Below are 17,752 nucleotides of genomic sequence, written 5' to 3'. Positions count from 1 at the left end.
CTCGACGTGGCGTCAGCCCTTCCCCACCCAAGCCACGCTGCCCGGGGACCACGGCCTCCAGGAGGGAGCTTTCCCTCCCTCCTCGCTCCGCCAACAGCTTTTGCCACCTCCTTGCCGCGTCGTCAGCCCTTTTGCCACCAAGCCGTACCACCCGAAGAGCATGCCCTCCAGCCCCCGCCATTCTCTTCCTGATTCACCCACAGCCCTTACAAGGCCCATTTTCACAAATGAGCTTTTCTGCTAGTAAAATACAAAACTACAAAAATATTGTCTAAAATTAATAATTAAAAAACAGCTAAACAGTTCTGCCCTTTAATACGTGTTTCTAATCTTTTAGTGGCAGAAGGGGGAAGAGGGCAGAAAGATTTTAATAATCCCAGGTGGATAAATGGGGCTTTTCAACAGGGAGACCAGTTTTAATAATAGGTATTTATTGGGCCTCATCCACAGGCCTGGTGGAACAGCTCTAATTTACAAGCCCTGCAGAACTGTCTGAGGTCTCACAGGGCTCTGATCTCACTTGGGAGTGTATTCCACCATGCTGGATTCAGGGCTCAAAAGGCCCTAGCTCTGGTTGAGGCCAGTTTAATTTATCTGGAGCCAGGGATCCTAAGCAGATTCTCCTGGCTCAATCTTAATGCCCTTTGGGTGTTAGATGGAAAGAGACAGTCCCATAGGTATGATCCAACAGTTTATGGTACGTCCCCTGTGCTTACAAGCAAGAATCTATGAGCAGAAGCCTATGTGATATCCAATAAAACTGAGTATTAATAATCACTGACAAAGGTGCAGGAAAATCGACAGAATACCTGGGATACCGTTTTGATCGTTGATCACATTTAAGAAATGGAAAATATTTAGAAAATTTATTTAGTCTACAGATTTCCAAGATCTTTAAGGGCTTTAAAGGTTGCCCTGCATTTGATTCAGTCTTCAATCTGGAGCCAGTGCAGCTGAAAGAACATGTCATATCTTGTGCCCTCCATGATGTCCCTGAAAGGATTTGTGCAGATGTATTCTGGACTAGTTAAGAATTTCCAGAGTAGCTTCATGCCTTGTGTAGCACGAGTTGCAATAATTTAATCTGGAGGTTTTAAATGCATGGATCTCAATGGCTAGGTTGGATATCAATGATAGGGCATTAGTTGTCATGCCTGATGGAAATGATAGAATGCCAAGCCAGCAACATTCATGACCTGGGCCTCCATAGACAAAGAGGGATCCAGAATCACATCCAGACTCTTGACCGTTCCTGATGATGTTAACTGTCAAATGTCAGGAGTTGTAGTCGGCCCTCTAGTATGCTGGATTCAGATTCAGCAGACTCCACTTAGCCAATCTGCCATGGCTCCCAAACATCTGGTCAGAGTGTCTGTGGGAGTTGATGGATGGATGTTCATTAGCAGATATAGGTGAGTGTCATCATCATGTTGGTGACACCCCAGCCCAGAACAGATCAGCTGGACAAGGGGGGGAGGGCATGTAGATGTTAAATAACACTGGTGAGAGAACAGCTCCCTGTGGCATGCTGCATATCAAAGCATATTGCTGGAAGGCTCTCTCCCCTAGTGTCACCTTCTTTCCCCAGCCTTGGGAAGAAAGACTGCAGATATTTAAGGGCCCACACCCACTAGGCTTTGGGCTAAAAGCCCATGGTCTAGTAGTAACAGCAGTGACAACCACTGGAATGGATCAAGAGTTGATGTTTCCTCCAGAAAGCTCCGTAGCTCTGTAGGTGTTCAGCGACTGCCCACTCAATCACGATGTAACCCTCCACAAATATTGAAGTCTAATGTATTGAATATTTTAGTGTGTAGGTATTCAAGCACTAAAGCTTTGTTTACATGCATTTTTGCAGATGAAAATATCTACCTGTGGACGGTTGTTTGTTGAAGCTTCTGGACAATCACTAAAAGGCAATACAGAGTATGAAGTGGCTTCTCCATCCTTTCTGTGATCCAAAGGGCTTTTTGGTCTTGTAGGTAAACCCACTAAACATAACAGAAGTCATAGTACATTGTTATACAGTTTTCTATATTTTTTTCTTTAATAACAAGTGGCAGCATTTATGTAGAACTTTCTGTGCTCAAATTGTTTATTAGTTTAGTTTATTAAGTTTTTAGACCACTGACCCAACAAGCACCCTCCTAACAAGCTAAATATAAAATACAAATTACAATTGATAAAATTACAGTTAAAATTAATTTAAATCAACAGTGACAGATTAAAAAAACAATACATTGTAGCATAAGTATTATCTTAGAATCCATAAAACGGTCCTGTAAAGTACATCACTATTGTTGTTACCATCATATTTGACATTTGAGGTTAACGCTGCATTGAGAGAATAAGAGAGATGGATAGGGATGATAATGAACCAATTCATGAGCCAAATTTCGGCATGAACTTGGCCTGGTTCATAGCACCTGAACATTTACTGGACTTTTGTCTGATTTAGTTCAGGTGTTGGGAATATTTAAATCTAACAGCTCAGTGCATCTGCCCATCAATGTTAGGTTTAAAATGACTGTGAGCCATTTAACCTATCAGTTTCTATGGCTCACAGTCATCTCAGTCTAACAGCTGATGGGTGCACCCACCCTGCTGTTAAGATGAAATAGCTGCCAGCCATTGCAACCTAACAGCTTGGTGAGTCTGCCAGTCAGCTGTTAGGTTTAAACAGCTGTGAGATGTCTGTTTCACTCACTGCTCCCCACTTCCAAACAGGGGGAAATGAAATTGCTAGGTTAAATTACTGTCAGCCATTGAACCCTTTCCATGCGATTCACCCCTTCTCCCAACTGTGGCTTGCCACAGCTGGGAGGAGATCCAAATTGGCTGATTTGGTTGTAATCCCGGTTAAATTTGGTTCACCATTTAGAGGCTACCCCAAATCGGAATTTTTAGGCTTGTGTCCATCTTTAATCATGGGTAAAAAATAGCAGTTGCTATCTTTGCAAGCCTGCAGGTTTGGGAAGGCTTAATCAAGTTCCAAATGGCTGTGGTTTCCTACCTGACTATAATACTAAACCTAGGTTCAATCCAAGAAGTCCAATTTTGGATGGGAAAAACTCCAGTTCAGTCAGGCACTTTTTTCCAAGGTCAAAACAAACTGTCACTTGACAAAAGGTTTCCAAAACCCAGATGCCTTCAATCACTCTGCACAAAGGAGTGATTGGGAAGAGTTTGATCACAATCACAAGTTATATTTATGCCCATCACAGACAATCTTCTCTTTTTCCATGATGTAGAAATATTTTGCCAAAGTAGATTGCTTTATGAATTTATGGCAGAAATGAGGCTTGAATTGAGGACCTCCAGGATCACAGCTACTTCTCTTAACTACTATGCTTCACTAAGACTTAATTACCTTTATCAAAAATAAGCTTTGCTCGTCTACTGTTACGTTTTCGGTTCCTGAACTCTCTCTCAAAATTCCCAAGGCTTGTTGTATATTGGTCCCATGATATCTCTGGCAGTTGAACAACTCTCTGTGGATATGGAAGCCCTATATCAATCTGAAAGAATGCAAACAAGAACAACAATGTAAACACAAAGCACCATTTCAAATTATACAATACAAAGCCACAGAATCTTGGACCTATTTTAAGGTAATAACAGATCTTAAGGCATGCTGTCGCTTATCAACACATTTTATAAGGAACTTTTCCAGGAGTAATACACAGCAGAGCATATAAAATATGATGGAGAACAGATGGAAGCAGCTTACTGGAATCAATACTCAAAAGGAGTGAAAGCCAGAATTCACAGTTTTCTTCTCAGATGAAGAACTTCTTCAGCTGAGGAAATTAAATATATGTGGATATTTTTCTAACATATTCATTTGATGACCTTATAATAGTCATTCATTTATAGTTACCAACAATCTCCCTAAATTTATCTGATATCGCAATAAATTTAAAAAAAATCTGTGGACTGCTTTGAAATTGACATTATTGCTTTCCAAAGGTTGGCTGATGCAGTCAATTACCAGTTCTCAGTGCTACAATATTTAACATATTTGTATACATTCAGAGAATACAATCCCTTATTGTATACAGTATGAGTTACTGAGTCCCAGTTCAAACATTCAGCTATGGGAAGTACTAAAATAGTATGGTAAAGGAACGTGATACTACCCACTTTCCAAACATTCTTTCAGTGTACGAATGGCCCTCTGTAAGGAAAATGCCTATTCAGACTGCTCCTTTATCACACTATTTCAGTGCTACAGTCTAGCAATCTATATAAACCGGAACTAATATTTAAGGAATCTGATTATATATGAATAAACACAGATGCATTAACTGCCTAGTCTGCAGGAACCTAGCAACTGAAGAAGTAATGTTAAGCCTGATGAATGGCCTCTTCTACTCTTCAGTCATCCATCAATAACTTCTGAGAACAGCGTGAGCTCACACCAATCACTGAAGATGCTGAGGAAATCAGCAGTGGGTCTGGGTCTAGGAAATCATCCCACATTTTGGTTAATCTGGCAGTAGAAGCAGCTTCTACAATTGCTGCTGCTGATCAGAAAAGATTCAGGATGGTGTCTGGAAAATCAGCTCCAAACTGTAAGTTGAGGGGAAAGATTAAGCAAAACAAGGCCCTGAAACTTTCCATACTACTACTTATCTAACAAAGCCATTTAACATAATGTTAATGCACAGCTTTGAATAAACTGTATATTTGTGATGCTGGGGACATGACCTCAGATTCAAGAAGCCCTAGAGATCTGGATATTAGAGACTAGATACTACTCTCTACCCTAGTTCTACTATCTATAGATACTTTTCTGCAGGAGATGAATTACTAGTTATTAAACATCTCTCATGACTGCTTAATAATTCCTCTTGCAATACCTTCTTTTGGAGTTTTTCCACAAATCCAATGGGATCTTTCAGTGCTTCTCTCTGGTGTCTCCCTAAACTCTCAAGATCTTGAACTGCTTGAGTACGCTGAGCCTCGAGTACCGCAATCGTCTGTAACAGTCTCTGATAACTACAGAGACAAAGGGAAACAACTCACTACAGATTTCTATTCACAATAACCACAAAAGGAAAAAACCCCTCAGCACCAGCTCATAGAATACCCAGCACACTTATCCGATAAAGTCAAGCAAAATATGTAATTGGCACAAGAATGGGTATATTTAAGAAAGTCAACAGAATGTGTGTCAGAAGCTTCTTTCATTTTAACTTGTAGCATTCCCCATGTATTAGAAAGATAATTAAATAAGAAGTCATACTATTAGTTTCTCATGTTGCTGAATATGTTTCTAACTACCTGCCACAATATACAATGCATCCACCACACTGGACCGATATCACTGACACCTAGCAAAGGAAAAAAAGCAACTGAGGTACTCATATATACTTCTTAAGCAGGCAGATTAACTGAAATTTGTAGCTATGCTATTACATGGTGTTCCACGTATGCTTTTGGCAAAAATCACTGGTACTATATTATCATTGAGTCAGTCACTATTGGCAATATTTTGGCCTTTTCAAATGGCTAAGGCAATGAACTATGCATTATAAGCAAATATGTAAACCAAAGACCCAATATTTTGTTATTAAGATGTAGTATCAGAAGGCTGTGATTTCTGACTAGATGAACAATTCAAGGAGTGATGCTCAACCCTTTATCTGCTTATTATTTTGCTCAAAACTGCTCATACACATAACATTTCAGAAATATATTTGCAAAGAACCAAAACAAGTATATGTATGTGATTTTGTGTATAACAACAGCCCGCAAGAAAATTGTTAAGTAACCTGATCCACTTCAGGTTGCTTTACACAAAAGCAGTAGTTAAGGTTAGGGGTGATCAGAAGGTTTTCTACCAAGTTTTTCAATTTGGCTATACTGGACCTGGAAAAAAAAATCAGAATACCCAGGATTTTTCAGAAAGCCAGAATTTTTTTTTAAAACCAATAAACCAAAAAAGAAAAATACTGGTTAAAAAGAGAGAGACCACCAATGCAAAGCTGTGCTAGTGGGGAACTGTCAGGTCTCTGCAGCACAGCAGATCCTGCTTGGGCTGCATTTCCCTGTAGCCCTGCCTAAATTGGGCTGCAGGAGAAGCCAGCAAAGATGTGTTGGCTGGAAGCTCGCTGCTGGACAAGCTAATCTTGACTTCTCCTGCAGCCCAGTTTAAACCTGGATGCATGAGAGGCCAGCCCCGAGCTGAGCCAGCAGGAACCCTCTGCTCCCCATTGACACAGCTGATTCTCAGGGTTTCTTCTGTAGCCTTTATTTTTATTTATTTATTTATTACATTCATATACCACCCTCCCTGGAGGCTCAGGGAGGTTTACATAAAATGTAGCAAATGATACAAGATACAATCCATAACATATAACCATAACATCAATACTATTAACTGATAATTGTAACAGTGCAACAGGTCCAGAAGCAGAACGCATTGACGGATTCTGGGAGGAAGGGGAGCAGGGGCCCTGCAGATGTTGGTTACGCTGAGTCTCAATCAAACGCCTGGTGGAAGAGCTCTCTTTTGCAGGCCCTGCGGAACTGTTTTAGCTCCGTCAGGGCCCTGATCTCCTCCGGGAACTCATTCCACCAGGTGGGGGCCAGGACAGAGAAGGCTCTGGCCCTGGTTGAGGCCAGACAGGCTTCTTTAGGGCCAGGGATCATTAGCCAGTTGGTGGTGGCAGAGCACAGAGCTCTTTGAGGGGCATAGGTAAGGAGGTGGTCCTTCAGATACACTGGGCCCTGACCACATATGGCCTTAAAGGTAATTACCAGAACCTTTAGCCTGATCCAGAATTCAACTGGCAACCACTGGAGTTGGTGGAGATTGGGCCGGATGTGGGAACTACAGTAGAAACCTGACAAACAGTAGAGAGACGGGAGCTCCCACCTCTCTCTTGTTTTTGGAGCTACCCAGTAATATCTAAAAAATATCTGGATCTCCCCCCTCAGTTTCCCCCAAAAACATGGATATATTTGGAATGCTGAAATATACCTGATAAATACCAATAAGGTACTTTGGAGTATATTTTTGGTGTGGGTGAGTTCGAATACACACCTGTAGCTGAAGCTTCATTATACTTTACATCTAGCTTGCCCCAGTGTTTGCCATTTGTGTTGAAATATATTTATACTAAAAGTTCTTCTTTTTTTTTAAGTTTAAAACCCAACTGTACATTTCTAACCAACCACATTTAATTATAGTTTTCCCCTGCATAAAGCAAAGGAAAGGGGGGATAGAAAAGAAAGATCAGTTCTGCATGGATCAAATGGAGGATATGCTTGTTTCTAGTCTACACATACACAGAATTGAGCTGGATACATGTCAGGTGAAGCCCATGTTTCCTCTTGGATAACCTGTGTCTCCCACAAGCCTATTATACAAACATTAGCTTTAGTTTATCATTTCTTGTACTTTTTTTGCCTCTCGATTTCGCTCCCCCTTTTTTCAGAGTAGGACAAAACCAAGGCTTATTTAAGCATGTGCAAAAAAGAAAAGGATCCATATTTTAAAAATAGATAAGTTGTAGATATGCAAATAGATTAGGAGTTGTAGTTCTTCTCAATAATATTCCCTTCCATACTTATCACATCAACAAATAAAGGAGGGAAAGGATAACACAAAGAAGGCTAATAAAAGGAAGCGGTCCTTCCTGAATAGTATCAGTAGTCCACATTTTGAACATAAATTCACTGCCTCATTAGACAGAAGTTAAAGAATAACCCATATGCCCCAACAAAGTTGCCAGGTCTTTCCTGGCAATCAGCATAGGATGGTAGGTGATTTAGCAGGAGCAGGGAGGCCTATTCAACATCCAATGATGTGTCCAGGTTATTACTCATGTGACCTGGAAGTGACATCCAGGACATTAGGGCAAAACTCTGGTATTTGGAAAAAACCTTCTATGGCTTCTACCATAGTTTTTGCCCAAATACCATTGTGCCACCCAATGTCCTGGATGTGATGGTGTCACTCCTGGATCACATGCATAGTGATGTAGACATGTCACTGCACATGTATCTCCCTCTTTTGGGGGGTAAGTTCCCCCCACCAGCAACTAGCTGATCGACAGCAGGGAGAAGAAACCTGGCAGTAGGGGACTCCCATTTCCATTGAGGAAGGATCTGGCAATGCTAGCCCCATCTGAACAATTACTAAGTTAATTAATTTCTTTGGAAAGCTTTACAAAAGAATTTCTTTTTAATTCTGAAATAAATATAATCTAATAATATGAAAATAGTATTAATACAGGCAAACTGAGAATGACACAACCTGAAGGGGAGGCAGAAAAATGAGGGGAGGCAGATAGAAGGTGAGAGACTGGCAGATGGGCCGTATGTGGGGAAACTCTCCACAACAGAATTTCTTAAAAATACATGACTTTTGTTTAGCTACAGCAAGTGCTTTTGTAAAGACCACTATCTCCAGGATGATCATTGTTTTTCTGAAAAAGCTTCACAAGACAAGCCATGTATTCACATTCACATGCAAAAGGCAGTAGGCTTTTATACCTAATGGGAACATGACACTCCTATGCAGACCACACTGATAATGAAGCAACAAAGATATTTAGATATGTATACCCCTTGCTAAGTTTGTTTTATCCAACTAACAGATTTTAATGAGAATGTATTAAAATTTCATAGATGCATAATACAAACTCAACAAGGATTATATATTTACAGGAAAAAAATATTTTGCTGCTAATTGATAAAGAATAAAAAATATTAAGAACCTCTCAGGATACTTATGAATCAGTGTTGTTTCAACTAAAAACTGTTTAAGGAGTAATGTTATTTCTAATTGTGTTATTTACATTATTGTTGTTGTTGTATTTATTTATGTTATATATTAATTTGTTCCATGTATACCCCATGTTGTGGAAGGCACTGGCAAACCACCACATATTGAGTCTGCCATGAAAACGCTAGAGGGCGTCACCCCAAGGGTTCAGACATGACTCGGTGCTTGCACAGGGGATACCTTTACCTTTTATACCCCATGTTGTATGTAAAGTGCCCTGAACCATATGGAAGGGTGGTATAGAAATCAAATAAATAAACTAAAAATAAATAAATAATCTAATTTGTGAGAAATTCACTGACAAATGAATGGGTTGCCCAGTAATGGCGAACAGAGATGGGCACAAACTGATTTATGAGCCACATTTTGGCATGAACTTTGTCTGGTTCAGAGCCCCTGACACATGTTCAAGTAAGCCACCTTCCTCAAACATTTACTGGACTTTTCTTCTGTTTGCTGTTCAGGCTATTTAAACCTAACAGTTGAGCAGAAAGGGTCAGCAACTGGCCCATAAAATGGCTGTGAGCCACTGAACTGATTAGTTTGAAGTGAGAGAAGCAAAACTGACTGATGAAATGGCTACCAGCCATCTCAGTCTGACAGATGCCAGGTACATCTGCCTCGCTGTTAGGTTCCAAATGGGGGAAAGCAAAACAGGCTGTTGAAATGGCTGCCAGCTATTTTAGCCTAAGAGCTGATGGGCATACCTGCCTCACTGTTAGGCTGAAATGGTTGCGAGCCATTTCACTGGTCAGTTTCGCTTCTCCCTGCAGCCAGGAGAAAGGCTGTTCCAAACTGGTTGGTTTGGAGCATTTTGAGTTTGGTTTGGGGGACACCTGGAACCAAACTGGAATTTTCAGGCAATCCACCTGTGAAGTGATGGCAGCAACTGCCAGGCCACCAGCATGTCAAACAGCTTATGCCTATCTGGTAAAAAGCAGACAAAGAAAGCTATATGCCTAGTCTAACACAGCAACAACAGTTCCATTTTGCTGACAAAAATATCAAGCATTGTTGTTAAGCAGGATTCTAAATCTTGAAAAGAAAAATGTAGGGCTGCACTTGGATTCATCATGGGAGTTACAAGTTCAGTTGAAAAGGCTCGATCCATTTCTAGATAACACACAATCACCAAGAAATCTGAGATTACTGTAGATATCCATATCGCATTCCATATTTTCGGACAGTCATCCAACCTTTAAGAATAACTTTTAAGGCACAGTGGACAACATTACACAAGATTCCGGAAAAAGAATTCCAAAGGCAGACCTCCACTTGTAGTTCTCTGTATCATGCCCAATAATTTCATGAAATCACATTATGATGACTGTATGCTCTCTTTCTGTGGTCTGGTAATATCACCATGACATAACATATTGTAAGTTTTTACCTTTAAACATTTCATAATCTTAACGAGATCTTGAAAGCTATCACAAATATTTGGTAACCATTTACTTCAGTATAATGATAATTTATATTTATCTCTCTTCCAGAAAAATGCACATACCTATTTTTATAAAGCAACTAGGTAATTATTCTACTGCACATCAAAATAATTTGTGTGACAAAAATTTACAGAATCTATCCTGAGCCATCTGGCAAAATTGCTTTTAAATAACTCATGCACTTAAGTGATTTTACATACATGCCTAGAATCAATCTAGACACTTCTAAATGAATACCAATTAATAAAAAATAATTTGTATGTTTCATAACGTTCAAAGATTGTAGAAATTTGAATGTGGCATCAAAGCTTGACCATTATGGAGTGACTACACTCCATTAGTATCATATGGTATAAAGACTGCAAATAGGTAACAGTTAGTCTGTTGCAACAACAAAAAAATCACACAGTAATTAATCACACAGTAATTAGCAACTTAAAGACTATCAAAATTGAGTACAGCATGAGCTTCCATCAGCCAGAGTTCTCTTTTTCAGTGTACAACAAATAGTCCTGATTTTATATACAGCAGGGGTATTATAAAGAGAGGCTACTATAAAATAAAATTCAATTAAAAAAGTCATCTGTTCATGATAGTTGAGAGACTTCTAAAAAAAACAAAGGCAAATGCACATCAGGTCTAATGGAGATGAGAGAGTGTAACAGATTTAGCATTTGTAAAGGTAGGATATGCAATATGTTAGCAGATATATAGTGAGTTAGGGATCCAAGGTCTCTATTAAGCCTTGGAACAGTGCATTGTCTTAAATGTGTTTAATTCAACACTTTCATGCTGGATCCTTTCTGTGAAGCTCTTCTGAAAGAGAACAGGAACTTTTAAGATCAGCACAGAATGTTCTAGAAATAACATGTTACCCCACTGATTTCTGAACATTATGATTTGTAATGTCAGATTTGTATCCAGTTATTCTTTTACACTGGGATTGTCATGTTTCTCCAATATAGAAAGGACACTGTTAACATATGATGACATATATGAAGTTGAGTTGAACCCAAGATATTGTTGCTTATGTTCCAGGATCCTGATATAATATGTCCTGAGAATATGTGAACTTGAAGTAATTAAACAGCATCACTTACAACATAATCACACACTCACTATGGCACAGTTCTGCTATTTCAGTAGGATTCCTTGGAAGTTTCAAAAAAGCTGTTTCAGTCCAATGAACCCCTCTAAAATGAGGTCAGGCTTCATAAAAGAAGGGGGGGGGAAACAATTTCCAAAACTATGCTGCTTTTGTCCAATGTCCCATGGTTAATTATTTCTCAGTTTTTTTAGTTGCCTCCTACAGAAAAGCTGAACTTCTTCCCTCCTTAGTGTGTCTTGAATGCAACATAGTTTACAGCATTATTAAACTGTCCTCTGCGCCTGTTCAGGAGTGGAATTTAGTGGCTCCCTTGCCATTCTGCAACTACACCAATCAACAGTCCCTGATATGCCCATGGAATCTCACTAAAAGCTGTGAAGACCTGGAACTCAATTTCTCTGCCAGTTCATACCTCCCTAGCAAATAAACTCTGGGTTGCATCCTCAGCAGGAAGACTGTCTTGTACCAGACCAGTTACCTCATTCTCTGGGCATGTAGATGCTTGCCCTGGAATCATCCACATAGCCAAAACAATTAAAGCATTCTAGGATTCATCTAAAAATGCTAACTGGTATGTAAAAGAATGTCAAGTCTGAGGATATATGTTAATCAAAAAAAATTCCTGTCTTTGTGTAACATTTATTTATTAAAAAGAAAAGTTCATATAAATTAAGAATAATCACTATTGTGGGAAATATTAAAACAATAACAGCAACTATAGCCAATGAAGACTAAGGAATGTGGATTCTTGTTTACTAAATGGACTTATTCTTGAATAATCTTTAAATAGGACAGGGTCCTATTAAATAAAAGAGTAAGGCCACCTGGGGAGGAGTTAGGGCGGGCCCTGTCCAGGATAAAAACTCAGAGGGCCCAATCAGGAGCCGCGAAGCGGCTCCTGATTGGGCCCTCCGAGTGTCCATCCAGGGCCAAGCAGCCAATGGGGAGGCGTGCAAAGTGCCTTCCTATTGACCCCTCACCAGGACAGACCAAAATTCCATTCACCCAGCCCAATCTGGCTGCCAGTCTGCTCCTGACCACCAAAGGGAGAGGAGGTCAGTAGAGCTGCCAAGGGGGATGAGAACAGAGGCTTGGACAGGCTGTGCCAGCCCTTTTCACCCCAAGGCTGTCCTGACTGTCATGTCCAACTGCAAATGGCCTCAGAACCCTGACAGAGCTGGCAGGAGGCTGCAGAGTGCTCCCCCTCCCCCCTTCAGGCCTGCTGCAAAGGAGCCTCTGACAGGCCCTGACTGAGGGGAGGAGGCCTTTCCAAGAGTAACACAGGGGAGCCTGAGGGGCTTCCTTTTGAGGGGGGGGACTTTCCCCTTCTGCCAAACAGTTGCCTGACAGGGAGGCCACAGAAAAGCCCCTTCTCACTTAAAAAACTGTTCTGGCCGGGGGTTAGACACAGCCAAGCCATGTGTCTTTCTTCTTTGCAACTCTCTGCAGATTTGAGGCCACTGCACAGCGTTATTCTGCAGAGGAAGCTGGCTCTTTTGTCTCCTGTTTCATCTGCACAACAACCCTGTGCAGTAGGCCTCAAGTCTTTCAATTCAACAACAACCTGTGTGGGAAGCCTTAAATGTTTCTTCTCTACCACAACCCTGTCCAAAGTAGCCCTTTCTGCCTGGGGAGCTGATCTTTATACTCTGCAGGTGAGCTGTAATTCAAGGAGCTCTCCAGGCCACACCTGTAGGTTGGCTACCCCTGGGTTGGAAATATTCCTGGAGGTTTGGAGGTGGGACTTCAAAATCGTACAATGCCTCAGAGTCCAGCCTTCAAATGAGCCGTTTTTGCCTGCAGTTGGTAGGGAGTGGTGCAGGAGTGTCCCTCCTGGCCTATGGATTATGGCCAGCCCTTATCAGCAACTGTTTGTATTCTGGGGCACAGACAGGCAGACCAGCATCAGTCCTGTGAGTCTGGAAAGTGCAGGAAGATCTAAATAAATATTTACAGCCTGAAACTAAATAGAGAACAAGTAAATGTCTGGAGACACATCTTCACTGAAATAGTAACTGGCAAATAACCTTGGCCTGGCTAATAAAAAAACAGTATTAAAAACCTTACTAAGGTCAAGACTGCTGTGCACAGACAGTCTTCCTCTTAGGGTTGCCAGCTTCCCTGTGAGGCTCTCTACCCCACCTCCCTCATGGGGATTCTGTTATGGGGAGAGAAGGGGAAGATGATTGGAAAATGCTTTGAGACACCTGAGGCCTGCTGGGTCACTGCGGCCCATTCCCAGTTCTCTCAGATCTCTCACAACCCTACATACCTCACAGGTTGACTATAGTGGAGAGACGAATGGAAAAGGTGTTTGTAAACCGCTTTGAGACTCCTTTGGGTAGTAAGCAATAGGGTACAAAAATCCGTTCTTCTAAGGAGAAACCATGAAAGAAGCATGTGGGCACATAACATTTTACCAACAGTGAAAATATGGGAGACAGAAGGAACAGGGTGGATACCTGTGTACTGTGACTACCCTATGTGTATTAGGGCAGAGGGGCATTTCGGTGAATGTGGCCTAATTCACACAAGAAGGGAAATGACGCAGAACTGGGGGGAATTGGTTGCCATGTAATCTTCCCCTAAGAACAGTCTCCAGTCTGATTTTCCCTTCACATATCTGAGGACATGGCTCTGGAAAGCTCATCTGTAACCACTATGCCACAATTCCCAAAGGTCAGTTCTCTAACCCATATCTCCACACCCATGGCCTCATTTGCCACTATGCCACCACAACCTCCCACACAACACACATGACAACCCCATGCCCTTACAGACTGGACAACTCCTCCCCTTCATCTTCCCACTGCCAAGCTCTAGCGCCCGTTGTATTCTTGGAGACAACGGGCTTTGCCCCTAGTCTGTAATAAAATCCTCAGGTACACTATACTGAAAGTAGACACAATAATTAGGGGAAACTCACTGAAAATATACTGAGTTTTAAAATATTCTCCAAATTGTCACCCCTTTTTGTTGTTTACAATGACAATTTTATATTGTGGTTTCTATACTTTTATATATTAAATAATTGTATACATTATAGTCTATTTTATGTATTAAAATATTTATATTTCACATTCCCTCATGGCTGGGTGTGTTACATATCACACTTTAAAACACGGAGAATAAAATAAAACACAAATAATCCTCATGCCTAAAAATAGCTGCAGTCTATACTCCATTAAAAGTTGTGGCAAATAAAATGGTCTTGTAAACATTTAAAGAGATGATATCCCCTAGCAACATTTCCTGAAGAAGCCTGAGAGCAGGAGCTACAATAAAAAAGGCATCAGTTCTTGTTAATGCCAATCATTAGCATCTTAAATTGAACTCTAAAACAATCAGGGAGCCAATGTAGTTGTTTTAGAATGGCGAATCCTCGCTGTCATCTATTCCATGTCAATAATTGGCGTGCTGGAACCAGTTGCATATTTTGGGTTGTCTTCAAAAGCAACCCATCATTACAACAAACCAGCCATAAGTTTAACAGAAATTGATTAGTTTGAACAGCTCTGACAAACCAAACGCAGCTGATAGAAGGTACTCTTTATTGCATGTTCACCCTGCACTTTCTCCAAGGAACTGAGAAGGATAAACATAATTTTACCATTTTATCCTCACAGCAACTTTGTGAGGTACTTACAGAAAGCTTGTCCAGCTCAAGGGCCTCCAGTGAGCTTCAAGGCTGAGTGGCGTTTATGTCTCCCTGTTCCTAATTAGATACTCCAATTATACAACCACCCTGGTTTTCCTTGATCTCATCATCCTTGCTAATCTTACCTTTAGGTGAAGTTTTAAGATCAGTAATTAATATTGTTTTTAACCTCTCCCCACTAGATAGAAATAGAGTTTTCTTAAGAGGATTCTAGAGTACTATCATTTGTATAGTGTCATCACAAGAACGTTTAATTACGTTTTGTTTTGTAGGTGGCTATACATGCAGATAGGACACAGAAGGAAGACTGTATCCTCTGGTGATATTTCTGATAAGGTATCTAAGGAGGCAAGGAAGAAATACAAAAAAGCTGTACATTCACCTCAGTTGACTTGGGCAGCAGGTGAGTCATTCACACTTTTTTACACACATTTCTCAAAAGAAATCTGTTACACAGCCAGACACATCTAAATCTGAACTAGGAAACTATCAAGCAGCACTAATGGGAAATGGTTACAATATATTTTCACATCACCTAACATAATCAAATATGAACTTTTTATAAATGTATGTTTAGAAGCAACATTACCTTTGTATCTATATCTAGCAAGCGGCTCAAAATTTCTGGAGGTCAATGAGGATCCCTTAAACTGAATCAAAACAGTCATTTATCTAATAAATGAAGCACAAGACTAAACAAGCTTTCTGAAAACTAGTTCATAACTAGTCTTAGTACATCTTGGGTGTACCAGCTACCAGACTCCTTCCACAAAGCTTCCAAATAGAATGAATAGAAAGACATTCCACTGAGCACTGCTACAAATAGATATGCCCCAGCAACTGATACTTTACTGAAAGGCATATAAGCAGGGTTAAATCTCCATATATGTCATTGTATGTTTTAACAGATACAGTTTTAATAGATTCTTTAAATCAATGGGCATGGGCTCGCAGATCCTATTTTGAAAAGCAGTCCGTCTAGGCAGCAGCATTTCAGCACTGTCAACTGCAGCTTTAAAAGGCAACCAATTGAGGATTTCTTCATCTTTGGATCATTTCCATACAGGATCTTCCTCATGGGGCCGGCTACAAATACAGACTGTGGCATGCCCTGTCATGCAACGTGTGGGGCACATGTATTCCAAAATTTATTGGGACAAGTTTTGACCTTTATTTATAATTTTGTTACAACAGACTAATATAGCTAACAATTTAGTTCTTATGGAACACTGTTTTCATTTCTAAGTAAATATTTATAAAATTATCTTCACTCAAATCCTTATATCTTCACAACACTGAGAAATCCAAATTGTTAACTGCCTCTGTGGACCAGAATACTGTAATTGTGGCATAGCTCAAGCAATGTTTTAAGTCTCCATCTGAGAAAGTGCCCATGGCTCTACCTCCAGTCCAGGCAGTTGCTCATGCATCTCAAAAGAAATGATCAATTGCTATCTTTTCCAAGCTGCAAGAAAATTACTATGCTCAAGCACGTTACTCCAACTGTGGCTTCTTTATGTTTAACAAATCCTTATCTTATTCCAAGAAAATTCCTTTTTCACCACTGGGAAGGCTTTCAGCTGAACATTGTGGCATTAATTCAAAGACAGGAAATTATAGTTCTAAAAGTAGAAATGGAAATACATACAGCTATCCTTTTGGAGTGGCTAAAATAGAAGACCTGTCAAATAAGTTACTAATTCGGTTCCAAAGGCAGCAGAGTTGCAGTTGAGATTACATAAAACACACCATTATCAGCATGGATGAGCAATCCCTCATTCCAATGAAGATTTTCTTTAAGAACACAAAGGAGATTTTAGTACATGCATTTGAGTTTCTTTATATTGGGGGGGGGGCGTTGGAAGTACAGAAACATTTTCCCGGAAAGTGGGGGCTCAGCTCAGCTGTGCATGTGATGCACTGTTAGTGGTTTATATCCTGTAACTCCACTAAGTCTGAATATATCCTCCAATGGAAGTGTCTGCTCCTTCAGCATGTGTGCCATATCCATTAGAGCAGTGGTCCCCAACCTTTTTATCACTGGGGACTGGTCAACGCTTAACAATTTTACTGAGGCCCGGTGGGGGGTAGTCTTTTGCAGAGGGACGTCGCCGTCACTACCTGAGCCCCTGCTCCACTTGCTTTCCCGCCGACACCCCTGACTTCCTGCCGCCTGCTGGGGGGTGCTGCCAGCAGCAGCTGCACAGTGCCACACTGAGGGGGAACCCCAGCTATGGCGGCCATTGGAGAGCACCAAAGGAGAGCCAGTGGCAGAGCAGCTCCTGAGGCAGCAGCCTGGGAGAAGGGTGAGGAGCCACGGTCCGGTACCGACTGCATTAGAGAAAGACTCCTTAGGCTGACATAAGACATCAAATCAAACTTTGCTGCATAACAGGATGTAAACCCTGAGTAAAATTTAAATCACTAAATATTTTCTTTTACAGTTGGTGTTCATCACAGGAGTAGCTGACACAGCTGTTTACATTGATACCACTGGCTTAATTCACCCTGAAATGTTAATCAACACATACCCAATGAGTATCTGTAATCTAGGTCACTGTTTTGGAAATGCTTGATGTCAATACATACAGATTTCCATACTCTCACTAGAAAATGACAATAACATAAATGGAATCAAGATGCTCCTTAACATATAGTCTTGTACAGATATATAAGAAAACAGCATTAAGGATCCTACAGATATATAGGAAAAGAGCATTAAGGATTCTTGCTTACTCTGAATA

General features: G+C 40.6%; 1 protein-coding gene across 6 annotated transcripts in view; it reads right to left on the bottom strand.

Moving 5' to 3' along the window:
• Positions 1 to 17,752, bottom strand: part of ZZZ3 (zinc finger ZZ-type containing 3) — a 65,902-nt gene that overhangs the window by 13,962 nt on the left and 34,188 nt on the right. For all 6 annotated transcript variants that reach the window (XM_077333282.1, XM_077333286.1, XM_077333287.1 and 3 more), the window contains 3 exons: positions 4,863 to 5,001; positions 3,371 to 3,518; positions 1,873 to 1,991 (listed from right to left, as the gene is read on the bottom strand). In XM_077333282.1, the coding sequence (XP_077189397.1) occupies positions 1,873 to 1,991; positions 3,371 to 3,518; positions 4,863 to 5,001 (406 nt within the window). The remainder of the gene's footprint in view (positions 1 to 1,872; positions 1,992 to 3,370; positions 3,519 to 4,862; positions 5,002 to 17,752) is intronic.

Source organism: Paroedura picta, chromosome 4 (assembly GCF_049243985.1).
Source record: "Paroedura picta isolate Pp20150507F chromosome 4, Ppicta_v3.0, whole genome shotgun sequence".
In the NCBI taxonomy this organism is placed as follows: domain Eukaryota; kingdom Metazoa; phylum Chordata; class Lepidosauria; order Squamata; family Gekkonidae; genus Paroedura; species Paroedura picta.
This window is presented reverse-complemented; position numbering and strand designations above follow the sequence as displayed.